Source organism: Salarias fasciatus, chromosome 2 (genome assembly GCF_902148845.1).
Source record: "Salarias fasciatus chromosome 2, fSalaFa1.1, whole genome shotgun sequence".
In the NCBI taxonomy this organism is placed as follows: Eukaryota; Metazoa; Chordata; class Actinopteri; order Blenniiformes; family Blenniidae; genus Salarias; species Salarias fasciatus.
Window position 1 is genome coordinate 21,687,272 of NC_043746.1, and position 21,121 is coordinate 21,708,392.

The 21,121-nt window shown below is 40.6% G+C and overlaps 1 protein-coding gene across 6 annotated transcripts in view; it reads right to left on the bottom strand.

Annotated features, from left to right (window-relative positions):
- Positions 1-21,121, bottom strand: part of LOC115406848 (uncharacterized) — a 92,505-nt gene that overhangs the window by 51,939 nt on the left and 19,445 nt on the right. For 2 of the 6 annotated variants that reach the window (XM_030117112.1, XM_030117120.1), the window contains exon 4: positions 19,925-20,226. The exons of 1 other annotated variant lie outside the window; for it this stretch is intronic. In XM_030117112.1, the coding sequence (XP_029972972.1) occupies positions 19,925-20,226 (302 nt within the window). Of the gene's footprint in view, positions 1-19,399; positions 19,473-19,571; positions 20,227-21,121 lie in introns of those variants that run through there. 3 more of the 6 variants (XR_003933575.1, XR_003933574.1, XM_030117102.1) reach the window with 3 other exon arrangements.

Here is a 21,121-nt window from a genome sequence, read left to right on the forward strand (position 1 = left end):
AACCGATCATTCTCCACTGTGTGCGTTTCTGCTCCGCTCCGGACCGCTCCGTTTGTTCAAAACCCACAGCGTGCGCTTTGCTCCGCTGCGTCTCTATTCGGCCCGGCCGGAGAAACAGAGCAGCGCAGTGCTATTTCGCATCGACCTCCAAAAGCTGAGCAGTCTGGGCTACACTGGCATCTTTCTCTGTATATCCGGGTAGAAAGGATGACTGGGGTCATATAAAATTTTATGATTCTCCACTTCCAAAATCAGCGTCTCTTCATCCTGGTTGTTGTGCTTCAACACGCTGAATTTCGTGCAACAGGATGTTGACATTCGGGCCATTCAGAATAAAATGCATACACGGTCCTGAATAGGCTATGTATTTTGTAGAAAACACGAAATTTATGGACAATAGCCTGCAAATGGGCCATATATGCAGCTGTGTAAACATTCAGAAACGTTCGACTATAGTTTGATTACAGGCAAAACAGAAGTTTGTCAAATAAAATTTGATAGTGTGTTTTAATTTTTGTTTGCCCGCTTTTTAAAGTGTATATTTTAATCAGCATGGTATGTCTATTCGTGATATATCCGACAATTAATGTGACGAAAAAAAAAACGTCTTTTAACAGTTTAAAGTTTTTAATAAAGACAAAATGATTTTATTTTGTATAAAACCGGAGGTTGTTGGAGTTCTCTTTCCTGTTTGGTGCATCTGAACTGTGGAAATTTATGTGTACGGAGACCTGACGGACCGGACCGGAGAGAAAAATAGACCTCGGCTCTATTTTGGACTGACGGAGCGGAGCGGACCGGAGCAGAACGGAGGCTGTGAAATCCGCTACAGTCATTAAAATAGCAACGTATTTGCTGCGGCGGTCGGACCGGAGCTGAGCTGAGCTGAGCGCAGACGGAGCGGACCGGAGGATGTGGAATTTAGGGGTTAGCTGCGGTGTCCAGACCGCAGCCGGACCGCATCCAGTGTGCATTGGGGGTTAGAGTTTTCTGACTGGTCCTCCGATCAGGATGTCATCAGTAAATGTGAGTATTTACCTTAAAACACCTTCATGTCCTCTCTGAATGCTGTGACTTTTTCAGCTAAACTTAAACTTAACTATAAATCACCAATACAGTTTGTGTACTGAGTAAATTTATTTTAAAACATTAGAGTACATGCCATTGAATCCACTTTCCTTGAGCCCCAGAAACTAGCTGCGACCTTTACTTGAAAGAAAGAAAGAAAACAAACCCCTCATTGAACATATTGATATGAAGGTACGGAAAATTGTTTGTTAGCATTGTTTTCCCAGATAGATAGTATACAGATATTTCTGTATACTATGCCCAAAACCTGGTTATGGCATTCCATGTATGCCTTTCCTGCCAACATCCTGCACCCTGTGATGTGCTATACTGTTTCAGGGGCTTCCTTGCACCTGGGGTCTTGTCTAGTGATCCACCCCGGCTTCTAGTTATCTTGTGTTTAGGGCCTGTTCTTGTGCAGCCTTGATCAGTGCCTCTGTGTTGTCTTTCACTCCTGCCTTTTCCAGCCACTGGTATATGTTCTCTCTATGTCAGCTATACGTATAGCGAGAGAGAGATTTAGTTTTATTTTGAATGACCTTGAAGGGTCACATCCGGTATTAACTCACTGACACTCACAAAGGCAACAACAAATGAGGAAACACTCATTTTAGAAGTTGAAAACCAAAAAATACTTGATGACGTGAGTCATCTTTTCTACAAAGACACCAACAGAAAGGAGAAAGTATTTGCCGCCTTTTTGATTAATTGTCATTTTGACGCTACACAGAAGACCAGACTTAACTCTGCATGACAGATGACTATACACACAAAACCTGATTAATTTCATGATGATTCAGGTGCTGCCTGTGTGTCCCCTTGGCTCGGCTGGTTTGGGGGCTCCCCACCTCAGTGTGGGGTCCCCTCTGTCTGTCAGGGTCAGGGGAGTCCGGGTACTAGCACCCCCGGCAACTACTCCCAGTGTGAACGTCCCCAAATGATGGCATTTTCCACAACCCTCAGTGCCATGCCATTTCTCCATAGTGTCAGTGGTGAGAGTTTGTGTAGATGCGTGTGTTTGTGTAGATGGGAAATTTGTGTGCCACTGTGGGAGGGAGGGGTTCCCTGTGGTTGTTTTGGTTTGGTGGTGTTTTGTTTTTTCCTTGTAATGCTTGTATCTGAGCTGAGGGCAATGGGGTCTTTTCACACCAGTGCTTCCTGGATGCCTCCTGGGCAGGGCCATGCAGAAAGACCTTTGAAGGTGCTCAGGGTTAGAAGGGGGGCACATAAAACACGAACCTGAAACACCTTATAGAAACATACTTTACACACCTGTGTTAATTGTAGCAAAGTTGCCAGACTGCTGATTGTTTGTCGAAGAATCATTGCTGAGAGGCTGCAGGCGAGGCTGACTGTTTGAACTCAACAAAACAGATGGCTCATTGGTAAACTGAAAGAGGAACATTGATGGAGGGCAAGAATAAAGGAGAGGTGGAGGGACAGCCTTTGTCCAAAATAAGACACAATTCAAGTTGTTCATTTGGGATTTAGAAAGATCATTAAATTGAATTTAGATCACCATTAGACTGTTCAGGTGGGGCTGCTCTCCAAGGAGTCTTTGCTTTTATGTTTGACTAAAATTGGAGGCCAAAAGTAGAAGGACTGTGACACCTCTCAATTTTAATTTCACAGAAATATTTTGTTTTCTGCCAAATCAAGCTTCTTTTTTGAACACGTCGAATGGGTTGATGAAATGATTATGTGTTTATGACGTGTTTTTTATTATACAAATATGGTTTTTACGGTTTTAAGGTGCATTTTCAACCGAGATGGCGGTTTGGACTGCTTTCTATTGAGTTAAACAGGTTTCATACTGTTTGCGGGGATGGCGGGGGGGCAGCGACAGATCTGGCAACCTCCTCCAGTGGACTGCAGAGGCATCGTAGGTGGTGTGAATCACAGTGCTAATTCCGGCCTACAGCAACAGCTGGAATCACCGCAGCACTGCGATTCACACCGCCTGCCTCCTGTGGACAGGAGGGACATCAGAGGAGGACCTGTCCTGCGGGGGACGCTGCTGGAGGAGGTGACGGAGGAGAGAGGAGTGGAGCTAAGGAGGAGGCTGCTGGAGGAGGTGACGAAGAAGGAGGTGGCGAAGGAGGCGAAGAAGAAGAGAAGAGCGGAGGAGGAGGTGACAGAGAGGAAAGAGGTGGTGGAGGAGGAGAAGAAGACGAAAGGAGTGGAGAAGGAGGTGAACAGGAACAAAAGCGTGGAGAGAATACTGAAGCAGAAGAAGGAGGTGGAGGAGGTGAAGGCAAAGATGGAGAGCAGACTGTTAGGGGTGGAGGAGAGGTGGAGCAGCCTCTCTCTCAGGAGGATCCTGTGGGTGGAGCTGCTGGTCTGGACTCTCAGGGAGGTGGAGTTCTGGGCCAGGAGGAGTTGGAGCAAACTGTGACTGAAGGAGTGAGGGTGGATGTGGAGATGGACGAGGAGAACAGCAAGATGGTGCTGCGAAACAAACGGAAAACGAAAGAAGTGGTCAAAACTAAAGAAAAGAGAGTCAAGCCGAATAAAAGGAAGCTGGTGAGTTCCCGGGGACTGAGACTGATCAGAGTTCAGCCGAAGAGGGTGGAGGAGGGACCAGAGACTCTCTGGAGGAGGGTGGAGACTATCACTGGGACTTAATAGCCGGGGAGGTCCAGGAGGATGTTTATGGGACAACAGAAATAAAGCGATTCTTGGAAAGAACCAAAAATAAAAGAGGTGTTAAGATGGACGACTACTTTTCAGATCTCGAGGAATTTGCTTGTTTTTGGTAAAGTGAACATAAAGTACAAAGGAAGGGAGAAGCTGACGGATCAGGAGAAATACAGACTGAAAATACTGGTGCAGAAAGTGAGAAAAGAGCTGAAACAACAAACAGAATACAAGGAGTTCCTGTGACTGCTTCATGTAAACGATTCTACCTGCTGAGACTCCAGAGACTGAAGGAGGCCTTGAACCCTGGAGGGAGTCTGTGACCAACTCTGATATGTGAAGTGTTTTAACAACTTGTCAACATGACAATCGTTTTTGAAATGTAAAAGTATATTTGAAATGTGAATAAAGTGTGTTTTAAAAATAACAATAAAAAAAAAAAATCTCTCTCCCTCTCTCAGTCTTCCTTTTTATCTTTCTTTCTGTCCCCTGTCAGGTCCAATAATGCTATTTACATGTATTCAAACAAAATAAAATGAAATAAAATAAATAAAATAAGAAATCAGATTATTAAGAGGAGCCCGATACTCATGAGCTCCCCTTGGACATGCAAATTTATTTGGCACAGTCCAGCAGCCAGATCCTCATTCCGCTGCTTCAATGCTGGACCGGGCAAAAAAAAAAAAAAAAAAAAAAAAAAACGATGGAAATGTCACACAAATAAAATTCATTTACCAGTATAATTATTGGTTCAAGCTGCATGGTGGTGTAGTGGCTCATGCTATCTCATCATAGCAAAAACATCATGAGGTCAAGGGCCAAGGTCATGGATTTTGCATCTTCCCCATGTTTCTGAATGTCCAGAAACAGGCATAAGAGGTTCAGTGAAGATCCTAAATTGTCCCTGTGTGTAAATTTCAGTTTGTCTCTCCTTGTTTGCTCTGTGATGGACTGTGACCTGTCCACGGTGTACCATGCCATCACCCTGAGTTAGCTGGAGTCAACTCCAGTGCCCAACAATGGTGGAGAGGTGTTCATCATTTTACAAATATTTCAGTGTCCTGTTGTTCACAGGGATAATCAGGATGATAAGGAGAGACACTGAAGGATAAACACCTTCCCTCATTTGGAAGCAGTAAACCCACAAATCACCAAACTTCTGAAACATTAGATCAGGAACAAAAGACTACAACAAAGTAAATTGATTTCTATGTGTTCAGTTTCTTTCAACCTACAGGTGGGAGATAGACCACCTGGTGTCCTGGTGCAGGCTGAACAACCTGGAGCTCAGTGCTGTAAAGACAGTGGAGATGATCATGGACTTTAGGAGGAACACAGCCCCACTCAACCCCCATCACCCCGAGAGACTCCCCAGTGTTCACTGTGGAGTCCTTCTGCTTCCTGGGCACCACCATCACCCAGGACCTCAAGTGGGAGCTGAACATCAGCTCCCTCATCAAAAAAGCCCAGCAGAGGATGTACTTCCTGCGGCAGCTGAAGAAGTTCAGCCTGCCAACGAAGATGATGATGCCTGTCTACTCCTGCATCATCGAGTCCATCCTCACCTCCTCCATCACCGTCTGGTTCACTGCAGCCACGGCCAGAGACAAGGACAGATTTCAGAGAATCATCAGAAAAGATCATTGACTGCAGTCTGCCTTCCCTCCATGACCTGTACACCTCCAGGACCCTGAGGCGTGCATGCAAGATGGTGGCCGACCCCTCCCTCCCTGGTCACCATCTCTTTTAAACTCCCACCTCTGGAAGGAGGTTCCGGTCCACCAGGACCAGAACCTCACAACACAAGAACAGTTTCTTCCCCTCTGCCACCGCTCTCTTGAACTCTCTTGGCTTTCAGTCCCCCACTGACAACTCCCCCACCCCCCACCCCTCCAACCCACATGCACAGTAACTGACTACGCACTACAGACAATTTACAGCCCCCATAAACATGACTGTAAATACCTCTGACCTTTGTAAATTTGTAATTTTTGTAAATTATGTTAATTCTGTGAATCGTTGCCATATTTATTGGTGTTATTGCTCTTGTGTTATTGTTTGTGTCTTAATTCCTCCTATTTATATTTTATGTGCTTTTTTAAATCTTTCCCTTTGTCTGTGTTTGCACTGCCACCAAAACAAATTCCTTGTATAGGCTACTGATTCTAATTCTTGTTGACTTTACTTCTGCTCCACTGAACTATTCTGAATTAATCACAACACTGCAACTTTAGACCCAAATTCAATACCATCACACAGCTCGACAGTTATTATAATGCCTAATGTTGTACAGCAGCTCCTCCATGTGAGTCAGTAAAGTTTATGTCCACAGCTCTTTTTGCAGATAGAATCACAAAGTGCTGTACAGAACAAGAAGGGGGTGTCTGTCATGTTACTGTGATTTGTTCTCACATCTTCAGTGTGACGAGAAGCCAATCAGATCACTGAGAAGTCTGACCCTCCCACTTTGTGAGGTTACAAAAGAAGAGGAGACGTTCTCACTGAAACACAGTCAGTGGAGGATTTCTCAGAAAATGTTTGTCACATTTGGTTTTCTGTTGATGATCACAATGGACTGTAAGTATTTCTGCAAAAATCTGATTCAGTGTTCAGACATTTAATGATGGAAAAAAAAAATGAAATATGTTTTTATGCCTAATGGCTGAATTTGTTTCTTTCAGGCAGCGCAACCAATCAGAGCTTTGAGATAAAGTCTGTTGCTGCTCAACAAAGTGTAACTTTTACATGTCCTCTTGAGATTGAGCACATCGAAGCTGTGTATTGGATCAGAATCATCTCTGGTCACCAGCCTGAATTCTTGGGAAAAACAATTAGCTATACTTCAAGTAATGTTCATCAGACTCCTCATTTTACAACCAAAAAAGAGTCTGGAACTTTTATTCTGCACATTAATCAAACTCAGATCAATGACAGTGGACTTTACTACTGCATACTGACCAGTAGGTATATTGACATGATCTTCTCCAAAGGAATATTTCTTAAAGTTAAAGGTAAAGTGAACCAATTTTCTATTTAAATGTGAAAGCTTTTATATTTATTCACATGAATTTGAATCATTTAGTCACTAGTCACTCACCTAATTGGTGAGTTACAAATTTTAATAATTTATTTAAAAACTTTTTTTTTTTTTTTTTTTGCAGATTGAATTCGTTACTTTTCATTTTCAATTCATTTTCTTTTCAATTTTTGTCACTTCCATATTTACTCATTTTAATCATTATTGTTACATTGGTTTCTAGTGTTTTATTTGGTTCTTCCCAGGACCCCAATCTTCCATCTCTGGCATCATTCAAGCTCCTCCGTCTGCTGCGGTCCATCCAGGAGAGTCGGTGTCTCTGCAGTGTTCGGTCCTCTCTGACTCTGAGAAGAAAACATGTTCAGAAGATTACAGAGTTCACTGGTTCAGAGCAGGATCACATCAATCTCACCCCAGTTTCGTTTATACTCATGGAGGCAATGCAGAGTGTGGACACTCTTCACAGAAATGTTTCTATAACTTCTCTAAGAAGGTCAGTGTCTCTGATGCTGGTACTTATTACTGTGCTGTGGCTGCATGTGGAGAGGTCATGTTTGGAAATGGAGCAAAACTGGACATTAAAGGTAAGATCAGAATTTTTTTTTTTTTTCTTTTTTGGTAAAATATTTTCTAAACTTAAAGAAATAAATAGTCATGATTACTGGATTACTGTGTGTGTGTGTGTGTGTGTGTGTGTGTGTGTGTGTGTGTGTGTGTGTGTGTGTGTGTGTTTCCTCAGATTCCAAGATGACAACTCTGATTAACACAGTCATAGCTCTTTGTGTTATCTGTGCTGCTTTGGCTGCAAGTTTGATTGCATCAGTCTGTCACATTTGGACCAATAAGAAGAAGGATTCTCACAGTGGTGATACAAGTTTCCTAAATGCCAAGAAATTCAACACTAAGTGCAGCCTTTGGTCATTAAAAATAGTTTTCATTTCATTTTTTCCTGTTTAACAGGTGCTGAGCCGGCCATCAGTGATCAGCAGGTAAAGTCTCAGGATGACGTAACTGAAAAAATATGTAGATTTAAGTTATTTACATGTAAGTCATAACATTTGTACATTTTCTTTTGTTTTTCCAGTGTATTGAAGCTTCACTGACCTATTCGGCACCAATCTTTAGCAGGAGAAAACTTAATACAGAAAGAGGAAACACACACTCGGCTCAGGAAGAGACGATCTACAGTGATGTGCGTGTCCACAAGTAATTCTAAATTCACTGATACAATCTGTTGAGTGATCCTTTCTTATTTTTTTCACCACTGAACAACTTCACAATTTACACTCTCAATCTATCAAATCATGCAGATATGATATACATATTTAAAGCTAGGGTAGGCGATGTTGTCCAAAAGCACTTTTTGTCATGCTGGGTGAAATGCTCCTTGCCCCCTGGGAGAAGTCAATACATTGTGTGGACGGAAAAAGGTGCGGAAAAAGTCTGACAACTGTAGCGGCCAAAGGACAGTAAAAACTCCGACCAATCGTAAGGCGTGGACCGCTCTTAAGAAACCAATCAGATGCCGTGCTCCGCTGTCTGAACAGCCCCTTCTGCTCCACCCCGTCTGTGTGTGTGTGTGTGTGTGTGTGTGAGCACACGGCGCAGATCGGCTCACAAGACCGCCTCTCGGTAATTACGTCGTTCAACAAAGTATCATAGTATTGTGTGCAAAGCGCTGGTCAATTTACGTTTATGTGCTATGAGAAACAGTGAACCCCGGACATTTCCTTGAATTTAAAAAACCCGCCCGGACGCCCCGGACAGGACGTAAAAAGTGGACATGTCCGGGGAAAAGAGGAGGTATGGTCACCCTAGGCTTGGAGCGGGGTCCCATTGAAAACAATAGGTGCATTCAACGTGAGAAAGCCAGAGGCAGACTTTTAAGACTTTAGAGCTGCCCCGCCCAGATTTGGCCCGGCGTCACTGATACGTAGGACCTACGTAGGGCATCGAAAACTCGTGAGACCCAAACGAGATCGGTCACAGCAGTAGCTGCTGTGAGCTGCTGGAGAGCAACTCACCGCGGCTCCCTGGCCCACCTCTCTGTTCCATACAGGCAGGGGATTGGACCCCAGCCCACTCGTCATCAATGATAACACGCTTCATTTGCATGAATAAACACCCCCCACGGTGGGAGTCATGAGAAACACAAACATGGAGAACCATAGGGTTGTCCGAGTTGGAGGCAGACTTATAACTCCGCCCCACGGCTGCGCCGTCTACTTCGTGGAGCTCCGTCTACCTCTGGCATTGCCATCGTGAACGCACCTAATGAAGACAGGGCATTGTCGCAGACAACCCGCTCACGCAGACCGCGCTGGTGAGAAAGGGACACCTGAACACGCCGCTCCAGCGCCCACGCAATGACCGCGTATGTGGGAATGAGTTGAGATGCGCGGTCACGTTCGTGGGGGTGTGGCGTAGGGCCAAGCACTGATTGGAGTAGGAGGAGCTTAGGGGGGATGGGTTGAGGTGTGCGACTTTCAAATCCTGCAGGCTCTTCAACATCGTCTACCCTAGCTTTAACTCTGACCAAAAAAATCACCAATTTAATGTAGGACATGGCTTGATCTGAATTTTTTTTTTTTTAATCAGAAGTGGAGCAGTTTCAATTCAGAAACATTTTAAAGTTGAGATGCTCAAGGGAAAGCCAGAGCCATTTTCTCTTTCGGTGTTGAACAGTCCAAAACATATTTGTAATATTTTCAAGCTTGAAATGAATAATTCATTATTCACCTGTACTGCACAGGGATGAAGAAACAACATCCAGTGACAGTGAGTTTTATCTCCTATTTCTTATCTTTAAGCCAATTGCCAAACCTAACTGTGCAATTAATCACAATTAAAAAAAAATTTTTTTTTGACGGTCTATTAATTAATGTGATTAAAACTGATGGCACAAATTTACACACACACACACACACACACACACACACACACACACACACACACACACACACACACACACACACACACAGACAGACAGAGAGAGATTTTTTCCAGAATACCCAGTATAGTTACAACTGAGACTCAAACTTGAGTTCAATTTACACATTGTAAAACTCTTACTTACTTGTGATTCAGTATAAATTTTAGTTCAACTCAACAGTACTCATAAGTAACTGCATACAACTTGAATTTATGTCAGTTACAAATTGTAAATGAGAATAAACCAATGATATTAAACTTTGATCGAATAATTTCCTGCTCAGCTGTGGTCATCATGTTGACTCTGATGTAATTTTTTTCAGAAAATTGAATCCACTATTAAGTTTGAATTTTCACCATTATTATCTATGTTTCATTGATTCTTTGTTTTTTCTTTGTTTGTGACAGTGTATTGAAGGCTTTTTTTTTTTTTTTTTTTTTTTAAATCTGGTTTTGTTGTGAATCAACCATCAGAACTTGTTTTAAGCATGTTATCTCCGTATGTCAAAAAAAAGAAACTGTTGTTATTTAAGACTGTTTATTCACAATTCTACAATTAACTACTTCATATTGAGTTTCTCTGTAAAAACTGTTTTCTGTACTTTGTACTGACATCAAGTGAATCTTCCTGAAATAAATAGTTTTCTCTTCTGAGAAAACCTCCGAACTCACGATGTGAAACCTCCTTTAAATGCACAACAAAATTAACTAGGTCTGAACACACAGCGGTCTGGACCTTCAGCACGAAAATCCTGCGTAAAGAGTGATGAATTACACACTCAAACAAATCAACATTCAATATGATGCCATGAACAACATAACACATGAACATGAGTTTCCAGATGAATGTTTTGTGTGCATATTGCATGTTTCAACAAGATCAATCTGCTGAAAACTTTATCACTTCTGTCTTCAGTTACACTTTTGCTTATCAGGATTAAAAAAAAAAAGAAATTATAATTAATACTATAGCTCGTGGGATATTTATGTTAAGCAAGTTTGTATGGGAAGTGACTTCTGTTTTTTTTCTAGTTACTTCTTTTTTAAAGATTTATGTTTGTTGATGTGTTTGTGTTTGCTTTTGGAGAAACATATTGCGGACAGGAAGCACAGGTGAAGTGATTTGGCAGAGAAGTCGGGTCACAGAACTTTTTTTGATTATGTCTAAGACAAATGAAATTGTTCAGACTGTTTATTTTTTGAAGCTTTAAGATTGTTGAGAAGACTTGTGCATTTGGTAAACTTCAGTGAACAGGAGAATGAGATTAATGAACGTGTGAGTCATTTGATTCATTGTAGACGCACGCCAAGGCCAACACAGAGACTCTCACTGAACAAAGTGCCATTTTATCTCATTAATCAAAAGGACAATACATGTCTGTTTATACATATATGAATGTTAAATAGATCAGGACCGTTAAAAGAAAAAGTTCAAATAATGGTTGGTTAGTGTTTTTTACTGTAATTATTACAAGAGTTTTTTCATTTATATTTGACATGTAAAGATCTGTGTTTGCAGAAGCCTATAAGACAGAGGAGTAGAGGAGGATTCAGAGCGGGCAAGACAAACACACATAGCTCTGTCTGTCAGGTTGGACCGGAACCACTGCAGTTCAGGACCACTGATGCCAACCAGGTGCTGCAGTTGGGATAGTAAGATGTTATGGTCCACGGTGTCAAATGCAGCAGTCAGGTCCAGCAGAACCAGAACCGCACAGTCACCAGAGTCATTCAGCATACCTTCAGCTGTAGGGACAACTACAGACAACTGTAGACAACTTTCTCCAGGATCTTTGAAATAAAGGGCAGCTTGGAGCCTAAAATTAGCCAGGACAGCCTGATGCAGGCCAGGTTTCACAATCTGCCATTTGTAACCCCAAATGCCACATAAATTGTGTAAGATCTATGGAGTGAAAATGAAATTAATTAAATGAAATTTGAGTAACGCCAATGTAATTTCTATAATTTACAAAATAATTATCTACAAAATCTATATAAATATCAAAGCAAAATATATAAATATCTACAAAATAAGTACATTAAGGTTTTTAGAGTGGTGAGGAACATGCTCCTTTGTACTTATTTTGTATATTTCACTCTTCTATTTAGGGAGAAACGTGGATCATGTGACCAGGCGAACGCCGCCTGGTCACATGATCTGGTCACATCACCAGACAGCCGCTCGCACTCCGCGCTTGTAGCTAAGCTGCTCGGTTAAAACAGAACGCCAAACATGAAGCTCCAGGTACATTATTCACCTGTAACCTGTCAGTCACCACAATCACACAGTTTGTCCTCCAGTTCCCCGCCTGCTACGTGAGGAGAAGAGGCGCAGCCGGCACAAAAAAAACTGTGCAAATCGTCGTGCCGCAGCCGGCATCGTGATAAAAAAAAGAGGCTTTTGGCTGAGTGATAAGTAGCTTACAGTCAAGTCGGCACCAACCAACTCGGCCACTTGAGAGCCCCCCCCCCCCCCCCCCCCCCCCCCCCCCTTTCCCCCCGCGAGGCCGATTTGGCTGGGTGCCGACTTCACTCGGTGCCAACTTGGCTGTATTCCGGGGGCGGTGCCAAGTTGGGCAGAGCCAACTTGGATTGGTGCCGACCTGACTGTAATCCGTATCCACGTGCTACAAAGGCTCAGCACAGTGCTGTGCAGTCATGGCTGGTTGTGATACAGTAAAGGATAAACCGCCCCTCACAATCTCTCCAACAACGGGTGATGTCAGCAGTCTGCCTTAAATATCTCGCCTCCTTCCAGTCAGCTGATCCTGTCTTTGATACATCACAGCTGCATTTGAATGGTCAATTCACAAAAACAAGAAACACACAGCATAAATAAAATAATACACAGGCAGACCTCGGCCTCAAAATACACACCAAGAAGTAGGGCTGGGTACCGACCGAAAAACTTTGGTATATACTGGTACCGAACAAGAGACATGCGTACAGGTATCAGTTTCGGTTCTGAAAGCGGCAGCACAGTCAATAAACATGCTGGAAGCCTGGCGTCGTTTTTTTTTTCCACCAAGTATTTGTCCCAATCCCCGCTACTCCTCTGTCTCTCTGTCTCTGTCTCTCTCTCTCTCTCTCTCTCTCCTGTCACGTGAATCACGCAATATCCAGGTTGAAAAGGACATTATGTACTGTTCTTCAGTATGTTCTGTCCGCAAGGAATCTTGGTCTTTTGAGTACAGAAACTGCTTGTGATACAGTTTAACTGCCACTAAGTAAATAAAATGTGCAGAAACGATCGTTCAGTTCTTCTCTTTGACTGAAAAAACGGTGCATCACATCACTGAACATATCACTACGTCTTGCTGTTAACACTCTTTTTCTAACAACATGCAGAGAGCCCGCAGCCCTTCTTCCTCTGTGGTGTCTGTGTAAAATAAGGTTGAACATGCAAACAGCACACCTAGTGGCATGAAGTGCAAATGCAGTCATGGCGTCGTCTGTGCGCCGTGAAGGCAGGTACCGAAAAAAGTACCGTTCAGGAACCGGTACCGTACATGAGGTATCGAAAAAGTACTTGCACCCGAAAAGTATCTAACGGTACCGGGCCCTAACCAGAAGTCGGACTGCATTATTACTAACAAAACAGCCATATATCAGATTACTGGATCTATTATCTCTCACACATTGAGAGTAAAACTCACACAATTAATTCTAAACTCTCACAGTTCGCCTGACGCCAGTAAATTTGAGTATTTCAGTCAAAGCTAGGGTTGGCGATCTTGGAAAACTAGCATGTAGCACGAATGTAGCATCTCCCCTAGGCTCCGCCCAGCTCCCACTCCATTGGAGGAGCTCCGTTGGGAGCGGAGAAGCGGAGACGTTCCGCGCGCATGGTGCGCGCGGCGCTTCCGCGTCCAGTGCGTCCCTGGTGTAACCTGTCCTCAGCGCTTCGTTTCTTCGTTTTTCTTTATTTGCACTACGCCAAGTTATGGCACACTCACCGGTAAGTAAAGCCACAAACATTCTTCTCCGCCATTCTGCAACGATGCTCCGTCCTTCTACGCGCGCACTGAACCAGGGTCAGTGCACGCCATTGACATGTACACGCAGGGGGCAGGTCGAACGGCGAAGGGATTTGATTGGTTTAAAAAAAGGTGTCCCGTCAAGACGATTGGTTGCTGTTTTTCCCGTTTTACTCCTGCTGTAGATAACGGATATTTTCCAAACTACTTTAAGAACACGCCATGAATTGCTTCCTATCAGGTCATAAAGATCATTTTAACCAGTATTTAAAAAAATGTATCTAATTCAAATCGCCAACCCTAGCTTTAATTGCTGTGATTACTTTGGTAAGAGGTGACAATTTCAATGCATTTACAAAAAACGTGCAATATATTGAGACTCTGTAACTGTAATTCTATTTTGTAAATTCTATTTTATTTCCTTCATATCATTAAATTTATCAGATTATTTTAATGAAATATGACATTTTCATAAAGTCATAAAGTTCTGACTTATAATAATAGTTTTGCACAATTTCATCAAGACTTTTTTATGTCATGCTGCTCTGCATTGTGCATTGAAAGGGAGAAAACCGTATATTCATACTGAGTTTGACAGATTTAAAGAGAGTTTACATCATTAGTGATATTTCATCAAGTTAGAAAATGTTTTATTCCCAACGTACCAAAGATCACATTTTTAACAAAGAGCAGATAAATGTAACGCAAGAAAACAGGTTTGAATGATTGTATTTTCTTGTGTGAGTGAAGCAAATCAACAACGCATGTAAAGAATTATGAGTCTTATTTGTTCACATTGAATTGATACATACAATAGATGTATATTTTGTAAAAACTTTGTGTCAGATAAAGAGACCCACTGAGCAATAGACGGCTAGTAGACGTCTAGTATTTTTTTAGACCTGATTTCAACCGTCTAGATTCCGTCTGTTTTTAGACGGAATTTAGACGTTGCAGTTTAATCAGTTATTCTATAATTATTCATTTAAATAAACAACTGTAAGGTGCATAGCTAATCTCCAAATACTGAACTAATATAATTATGAAAGCCGTTGAGCGATATACAGTATAGTATAAATATAGCCGAGATTTAGACGTCTAAATCTCTACTGCATTTCAACGTCTATATATAGACCGAATCTAGACAACTGAATTTAATCCATTGTTTAAAAGTTGTTTATTTAAAACAATAACTGTATGTTGCAGAACTGATCTTCAAATACTGAACTGATATACTGATATAATTCTGATAGCCATCGAGCGATATACAGTATAGTATAAATATAGCCGAGATTTAGACGTCTAAATCTCTACTGCATTTCAACGTCTAGATATAGACCGAATCTAGACAACTGAATTTAATCCATCATTCAGTAGTTGTGTATTTAAAACAATAACTACACATTGCAAAACTGATCTCTAAATATTGGATTGAAATCACTTTAATAGCCATAATCGTTATGAGGTATAGTTTAGATGTAGACGTCTAATATCCTGCATTTCAGTGTCGATAATTACACCATTTTACATCTTCGGAATACAAATCAAACAAAAATCTGATGGCAGAACCAGCTCTTTGAAGTGCACAGCTTTCACAGTAGAGTGATCGGTGTTTTCGCGTTATTCTATCAAAACGTATGAAACCTCCCCAAAACCTTCGGCAAATCTGAAAGCCCAGATCCTGCTGAGCACTCGACAACGAAGTTTGTGGTTGAAATTCCCTTAGATTATTAGATGTCGGTTGTGTTTTCTCAGCCTCTGTAACGCTGACTGCCGCCATGTTGCTTTCGTTGTTGACAAAAACCTCTTTGGTTTACTACGGTCATGTGACGCACCGTGCAACCACTTCTGGGAAAACGTTGTTCCGCTCAGAGAGAAGTAGTCCGTGATAAAACTTAACTACTTTACAGTCTTATGGAGATTGTACGACCATAACCTGAAAACGCCTTCAACTTGTGCCTGTGGACTGCGCTACTTCCAACTGTGAAATCCTTGTGCTCATGTGCTCCACTGTACTGAAACAACGGCGGAAAAGTTGGTCGAAGAAGTGCTGTTTCAGGCATACAGAGGTGGGTGTCGAAGCAACTACTACAGAATTTTTTTTATTTTTGCAATGTTTGGTCCTTTTACCGTCATTCATTAATTTAGCATTTGCTTATTTTAATTAAGGGCCTGCTCTCTCTGTAGGAATTGAGGTTAAAAGCTTCTGCTTCGGCTATTTTCAAAACATTTTACTGTTTAACTTTGAAGACGAGATATATTCAGATGCCAATACTTGACCATAATACACATAATTCACCATAATTCATAATACAATAGGCAGCCACATTTGCAGTTTTTCTTCATTTGTTCTATTGCTTTGTTTGCAGAAGCAATTCGGAAGAATTTTAAGGAGGCTACAGACGACCAAATCCGCTCGGCCATGGGATTCTATTTCAAACAGGCCCCAGCTCGGACTGGTGGAGGTGGTTACAGGAGACCAGGACACCAGTGGTGTAGTTTTATTTTAAAGGTTTGGTTTGCAGCAATAAAACAAACAAACAAAAAAAAGATATATATATTAAAAAATGTTGTTGTTGTTATTGTTATGGTTTTAATTTTGTATTTACAAGTTGTTCTATTTTTTCACTACAATGTTTATGTGACCCACCTCCAGAAGGGTTAATAAATACAATCTATTAATTTTCAGTCATTATTTAATTATTTCCTTATGTTTATAAGTGTTTTGTATTTTACTTTGAAAAACCTGAAGTTTATTTTGAAGACCGGAAGTAGTAGGCCGCGCTAGTGAAGCAGTTTAACCTCACTAATGCACAGATGGAGCACGCCACTTCACTTCCGCGTGAGAGAGAAAAACGGGAAAAAAGGTATGGAAACTGTATAATTTCGCAGTCAAACTGAGAAATGAAGTAGTTGTTGATACCATGCTCCGAAAACTCCGTTTCAGAGAGAGGAAAAAACCGTCGTTGAAGCACTTTACGGCCGCGTTTCTCCTGAAAAAATCATTGGTAAGCTTGCCGCTGCGTGTTGCAATGTGTGTGTCTGTGGAGATGTGAGGTGATTGTGCTGTTTCAATTAAGGGTGTTTTGTACATCTTAAGTTGTTTTTGATTCATGTTTTGCACTTAAAAACATTTATATTAATGGATTGATGGTGAAATTTGACTGGAATGAGCACATTATGAGAGTTTCACTGTGTGAAATGCCTCATCTTTTGCACATGTGATGCGAAGTTAAAATGTGTTCAGGAGTACAAGAAGTCATTTTAAGTTCATTTAAGTTGCTTATAAGCAGCAAAGCTGTAATTTAAGTTAGTTAGGTTATGAGAACTGATGTATTTCAGCGAAAATCTCTTCTCTGATGTTAAAAAAAAAAAACTAGAAAATGAGAGAAACACATGAGGAAGCACATGTTATGCCTTCATGTAGAAGTAAGAATTCCTTGGTTGAATGAAATCTTTAAAACATTATTCCTTTGAATTGATTGAAATACATTTTGACATGATAAACTCTTAATTGTTAAGATTAATTATGGTTTTCAGCATGTAACCCATAGTATTTTGATTCTTGTTTGATAAAGATTATCAGTGTTGTACAACCACCTTGAACTGAACATTTCGGTGATCATTTGAAGAGGTTCTATGCATTGAATTGGATTGTAAACCTGTTTTCTAAATACAGGTCAGGTTCTATTGTGATGCTTGGAAAGAGTGAAGCTTCAGCTTTCATGTCTGACGAAGCTGATGAGCGATCCAACTGATGGCGAGCTCCCAGTCCACCTTCGGGGCTTCAAGCAGAACTTTTAATTCCGCCACACCACTTAACGGATTAAGTGGTAGGATTTGTGTCAGTCCAACTGACCGGCACCAACCAAACCACCGAGGAACACTCCCATTTGGACATTTATTTATTTTATTTTATTTCTTAGTTTATGGGCCCAAGGTTGTAATGTTATTGTGTTTAGTATTGTTAAGATCTTTGTGGAACTAAAGAGTTTCAAATCATTCTGCCTCTGTGTCCAGTGGTTATTGTTTCACACGGCTCCTACGAACCTAGTATGTGACGTGTACATACCCTGAAGTTGGTTACATTTAAAAAAAAAAAAAAATGTTTCTTATATTTTATGTAGGTAGTTTGTATTAGAGTTTGTGCTTCTCTTTTCAAGTGGTGTAAAGAAATTAAAAATATTTTTTGGACATTCATATTTTTGAATTTTATTTAAAAGGTATTGGTTTAGATTACAGTACTAATGGTTAAAAAAGGAGCTCAGATTAAAAAAAATGTTAAAATACAGGTTTCTGGTGAATAATAAAAAAATTGCAATGGCTGCATTTTTATTAGAATATCTTAATATGTTCAATAGACGTCTATAAGACGAGTAGTTTTTGTAAGGGGTTTAGATCTGGTACAAAAGTAAATGTCTAGCAAACGTCTAAATTTATACGTCTATAAATAGACGTTCATTAGCGGTTATTTAAACGTCTAAGATCAGAAGAGGCGTATGAATTTGGTATATAAATGAACGTCTAATAAATGTCTAAGTTTAGACGTCTACAAATAGACGTATATTAGTGGTTATTTAAACGTCTAAGATGAGACGAGGCGTACAGACGTAGACGGCTAATAGACGGCTAAAAGACGGCTAATGCTTAGACGTCTAAAAGACGTCTAGCTTAGACCGCTAAAAAACTTTCATTTTTAGACCACTGGTAGACCAATTTTAGACTAGACGTCGAAGAACAATTAGACGTCATTTAGACGTCATTTAGACCGAAAAATGCTCGGTGGGGAAACAAGATACTTTCAACACACTGTCACAGCCATCAGGAGAAAAACACTGACACAGAAAAAGGGAGGATATTTTTAATGATATGGAATAATGCTTTGTTTTCAAGTTCTCAGGAACACAGTGCGAAGGATGCTCTGTGTTGTCTGAAGTGACTTGGTCTAGGGACTGTTCCCCTGAGAACCAACGTGTTTTCACCTGAGAAACAACATCCGCTCGTCTTGTGAGATCTGGCTATGTGACATGGCATGGCCGGAAGTCATGCCAGAGTCGGGCTGGATTCTCCTCGGAGCAACAGCCTTGCTCTCAATCACATGATTTGTGTTTCCTCTGCAATCCTCAATAAATCCTCCTTGTGCAGCGTCAACACCTTGACTCGTCATCTTTGGCTCTGATTTACCAAAAATTCCACAAAATTTAATAATTGGTGTTAGGTTTAAATTTATGAAGAAACTACAACAAAATCAGCATGAGCTGATCAGCATGAGCGAATCATCATAGACATGAAATTCAAGTCAAATGTGTGGTTATTAAAATCAGAGGTGGAAAGACTACTGATGATGTGCACTGAACTGCAGCTTCTGTTGTATTAATTTTCTATTTACTTTAGTAATTTTATTTTATATTTCTGTGGTAATGAAGATCAAGGAAAATTCATATTAAAGCTGATGTAATCTGTTTGAAATACTCAGGAAATCAATTGAAACTGTGACTTTGCTCTGTTGCAATTTACATTAAAAACTAGTATTACATGATACAAACTCTATTTATGAGTGCTTGAAAAGAAAATGCAATAGCACAAATAACACAAATTACTACTTCATCACTGAAATGCAAATAAATGTCATTTCTTACTTGAATCATGTTAACTACATTAATATTGTTTATCAGAATAAGAGTTTCACTTGCTCAGTGGTGAAAACGCACGTCACTGTAGATCGTCTCTTTCTGAGCAGAGTGTGTGTTTCCTCTTTCTGCTTTTGTGACTTTTCTCCTGCTGAAGGTTGGTGCAGAATAGGTCAACGCAGCTTCATCTGCCTGAAGAAATATAGGAAAATGTACAAATGTTACAACTTTATTTGCATGAAATTAACTGAAATCAACAACTTTTCCATGTGTTTCAATCTGAGGCTTCACCTGCTGATCACTGCTGGCTGGTTCAGCACCTGTTCCACAGAGACATTGAATCTAAAATTTGTTGTCAGTCACTTTAATGCATGTGGTATTAAATACACTGATTTTAAAGTAACTTGTATTACCACAGTGACAATTCTTCGTCTTGATGGTCCAAATGAGATAGACTGAAACAGTCACACTTGCAGCCAAAGCAGCACAGACAATACAAAGAGCTATTTCTGTGTGATTCCAATCTGAGAAAATGAAACATTTAATGATTCTGATTATTTGCTTGTTGAAGTGAACCAATTTTACCAGGAAAATTTTCTGAACTTACTTTTAATGTCCAGTTTTGTTCCATTTCCAATCATGACCTCTCCACATGCAGCCACAGCACAGTAATAAGTACCAGCATCAGAGACATTGACCTTCTTAGAGAAGCTATAGAAACATTTCTGTGAAGACTTTCCACACCCTGCATTGTTTCCATGAGTATAAATGAAACTGGGGTGAGATTGATGTGATCCTGCTCTGAACCAGTGAACTCTGTAATCTTCTGAACATGTTTTCTTCTCAGAGTCAGAGAGGACCGAACACTGCAGAGACACCGACTCTCCTGGATGGACCGCAGCAGACGGAGGAGCTTGAATGATGCCAGAGATGGAAGATTGGGGTCCTGGGAAGGATGAAATATAAAACAAGCAACCAATCTAAAAACAAAGATTAAAAAGTGCAAATGACTCAGCAATTTAAACCTTCAGTAAATATTGAAGTGACAAAAGTGATTAGTAAATAAAGCGAAAAGCAGCTGAGTCTGTATGAAATCAATTAAAATTTCTTTGTAAAAAAAAAAATAGATTCATAATTAATTGTGGAATTAAGTGAAGACACAAAGAATTTGATAGCATGTAAATAAATATGAAAGCTTACACATCTAAATAGAAAATTGGTTCACTTTACCTTCAACAATGAGAAACACTCCTCTGAGAAAGGTCATAATTTCCCAGCTGGTCAGTATGCAGTAGTAAAGTCCAGTATCATTGACCCGAGTTTGATGAATTCCCAGAACAAAATTTCTAGATTCTTGTTTGGTTGTGAAATGAGGAGTTTTATTAACTCCTTCATAATGAGAGACCGATCTTCCCAAGAATTCAGGCTGGTGACCAGACATGATTCTGATCCAGTACAGCTTTTCAGAATTCACACGTTTCTCATGAGGACATTCCAGGGTCACATGTTGTTGAGCAGCAACAGACTTTATTTCAAAAGTCTGATCATCTGTGCAGTCTGAAAGAAAAAAGCAAACTGAATTAGAAGCAGAATTTCATGTTTGTATTTTATGTGTTAGTTAAATCTGACACTTCAGCAAATACTTACGTCTGACACTGATCATCAAAAGAAAACAAAATATGACAAACATTTTCTGAGAGTTCCACCACTGACTGTAGCTATCAAAGAGTCTTCGGTTTATTTGTAATCTCAGAAAGTGGGAGGGTCAGACATCACAACGATCTGATTGGTTCCTCATCACACAGAAGGATGTGATGAGAAACTCGTAGTGGAAATACTTT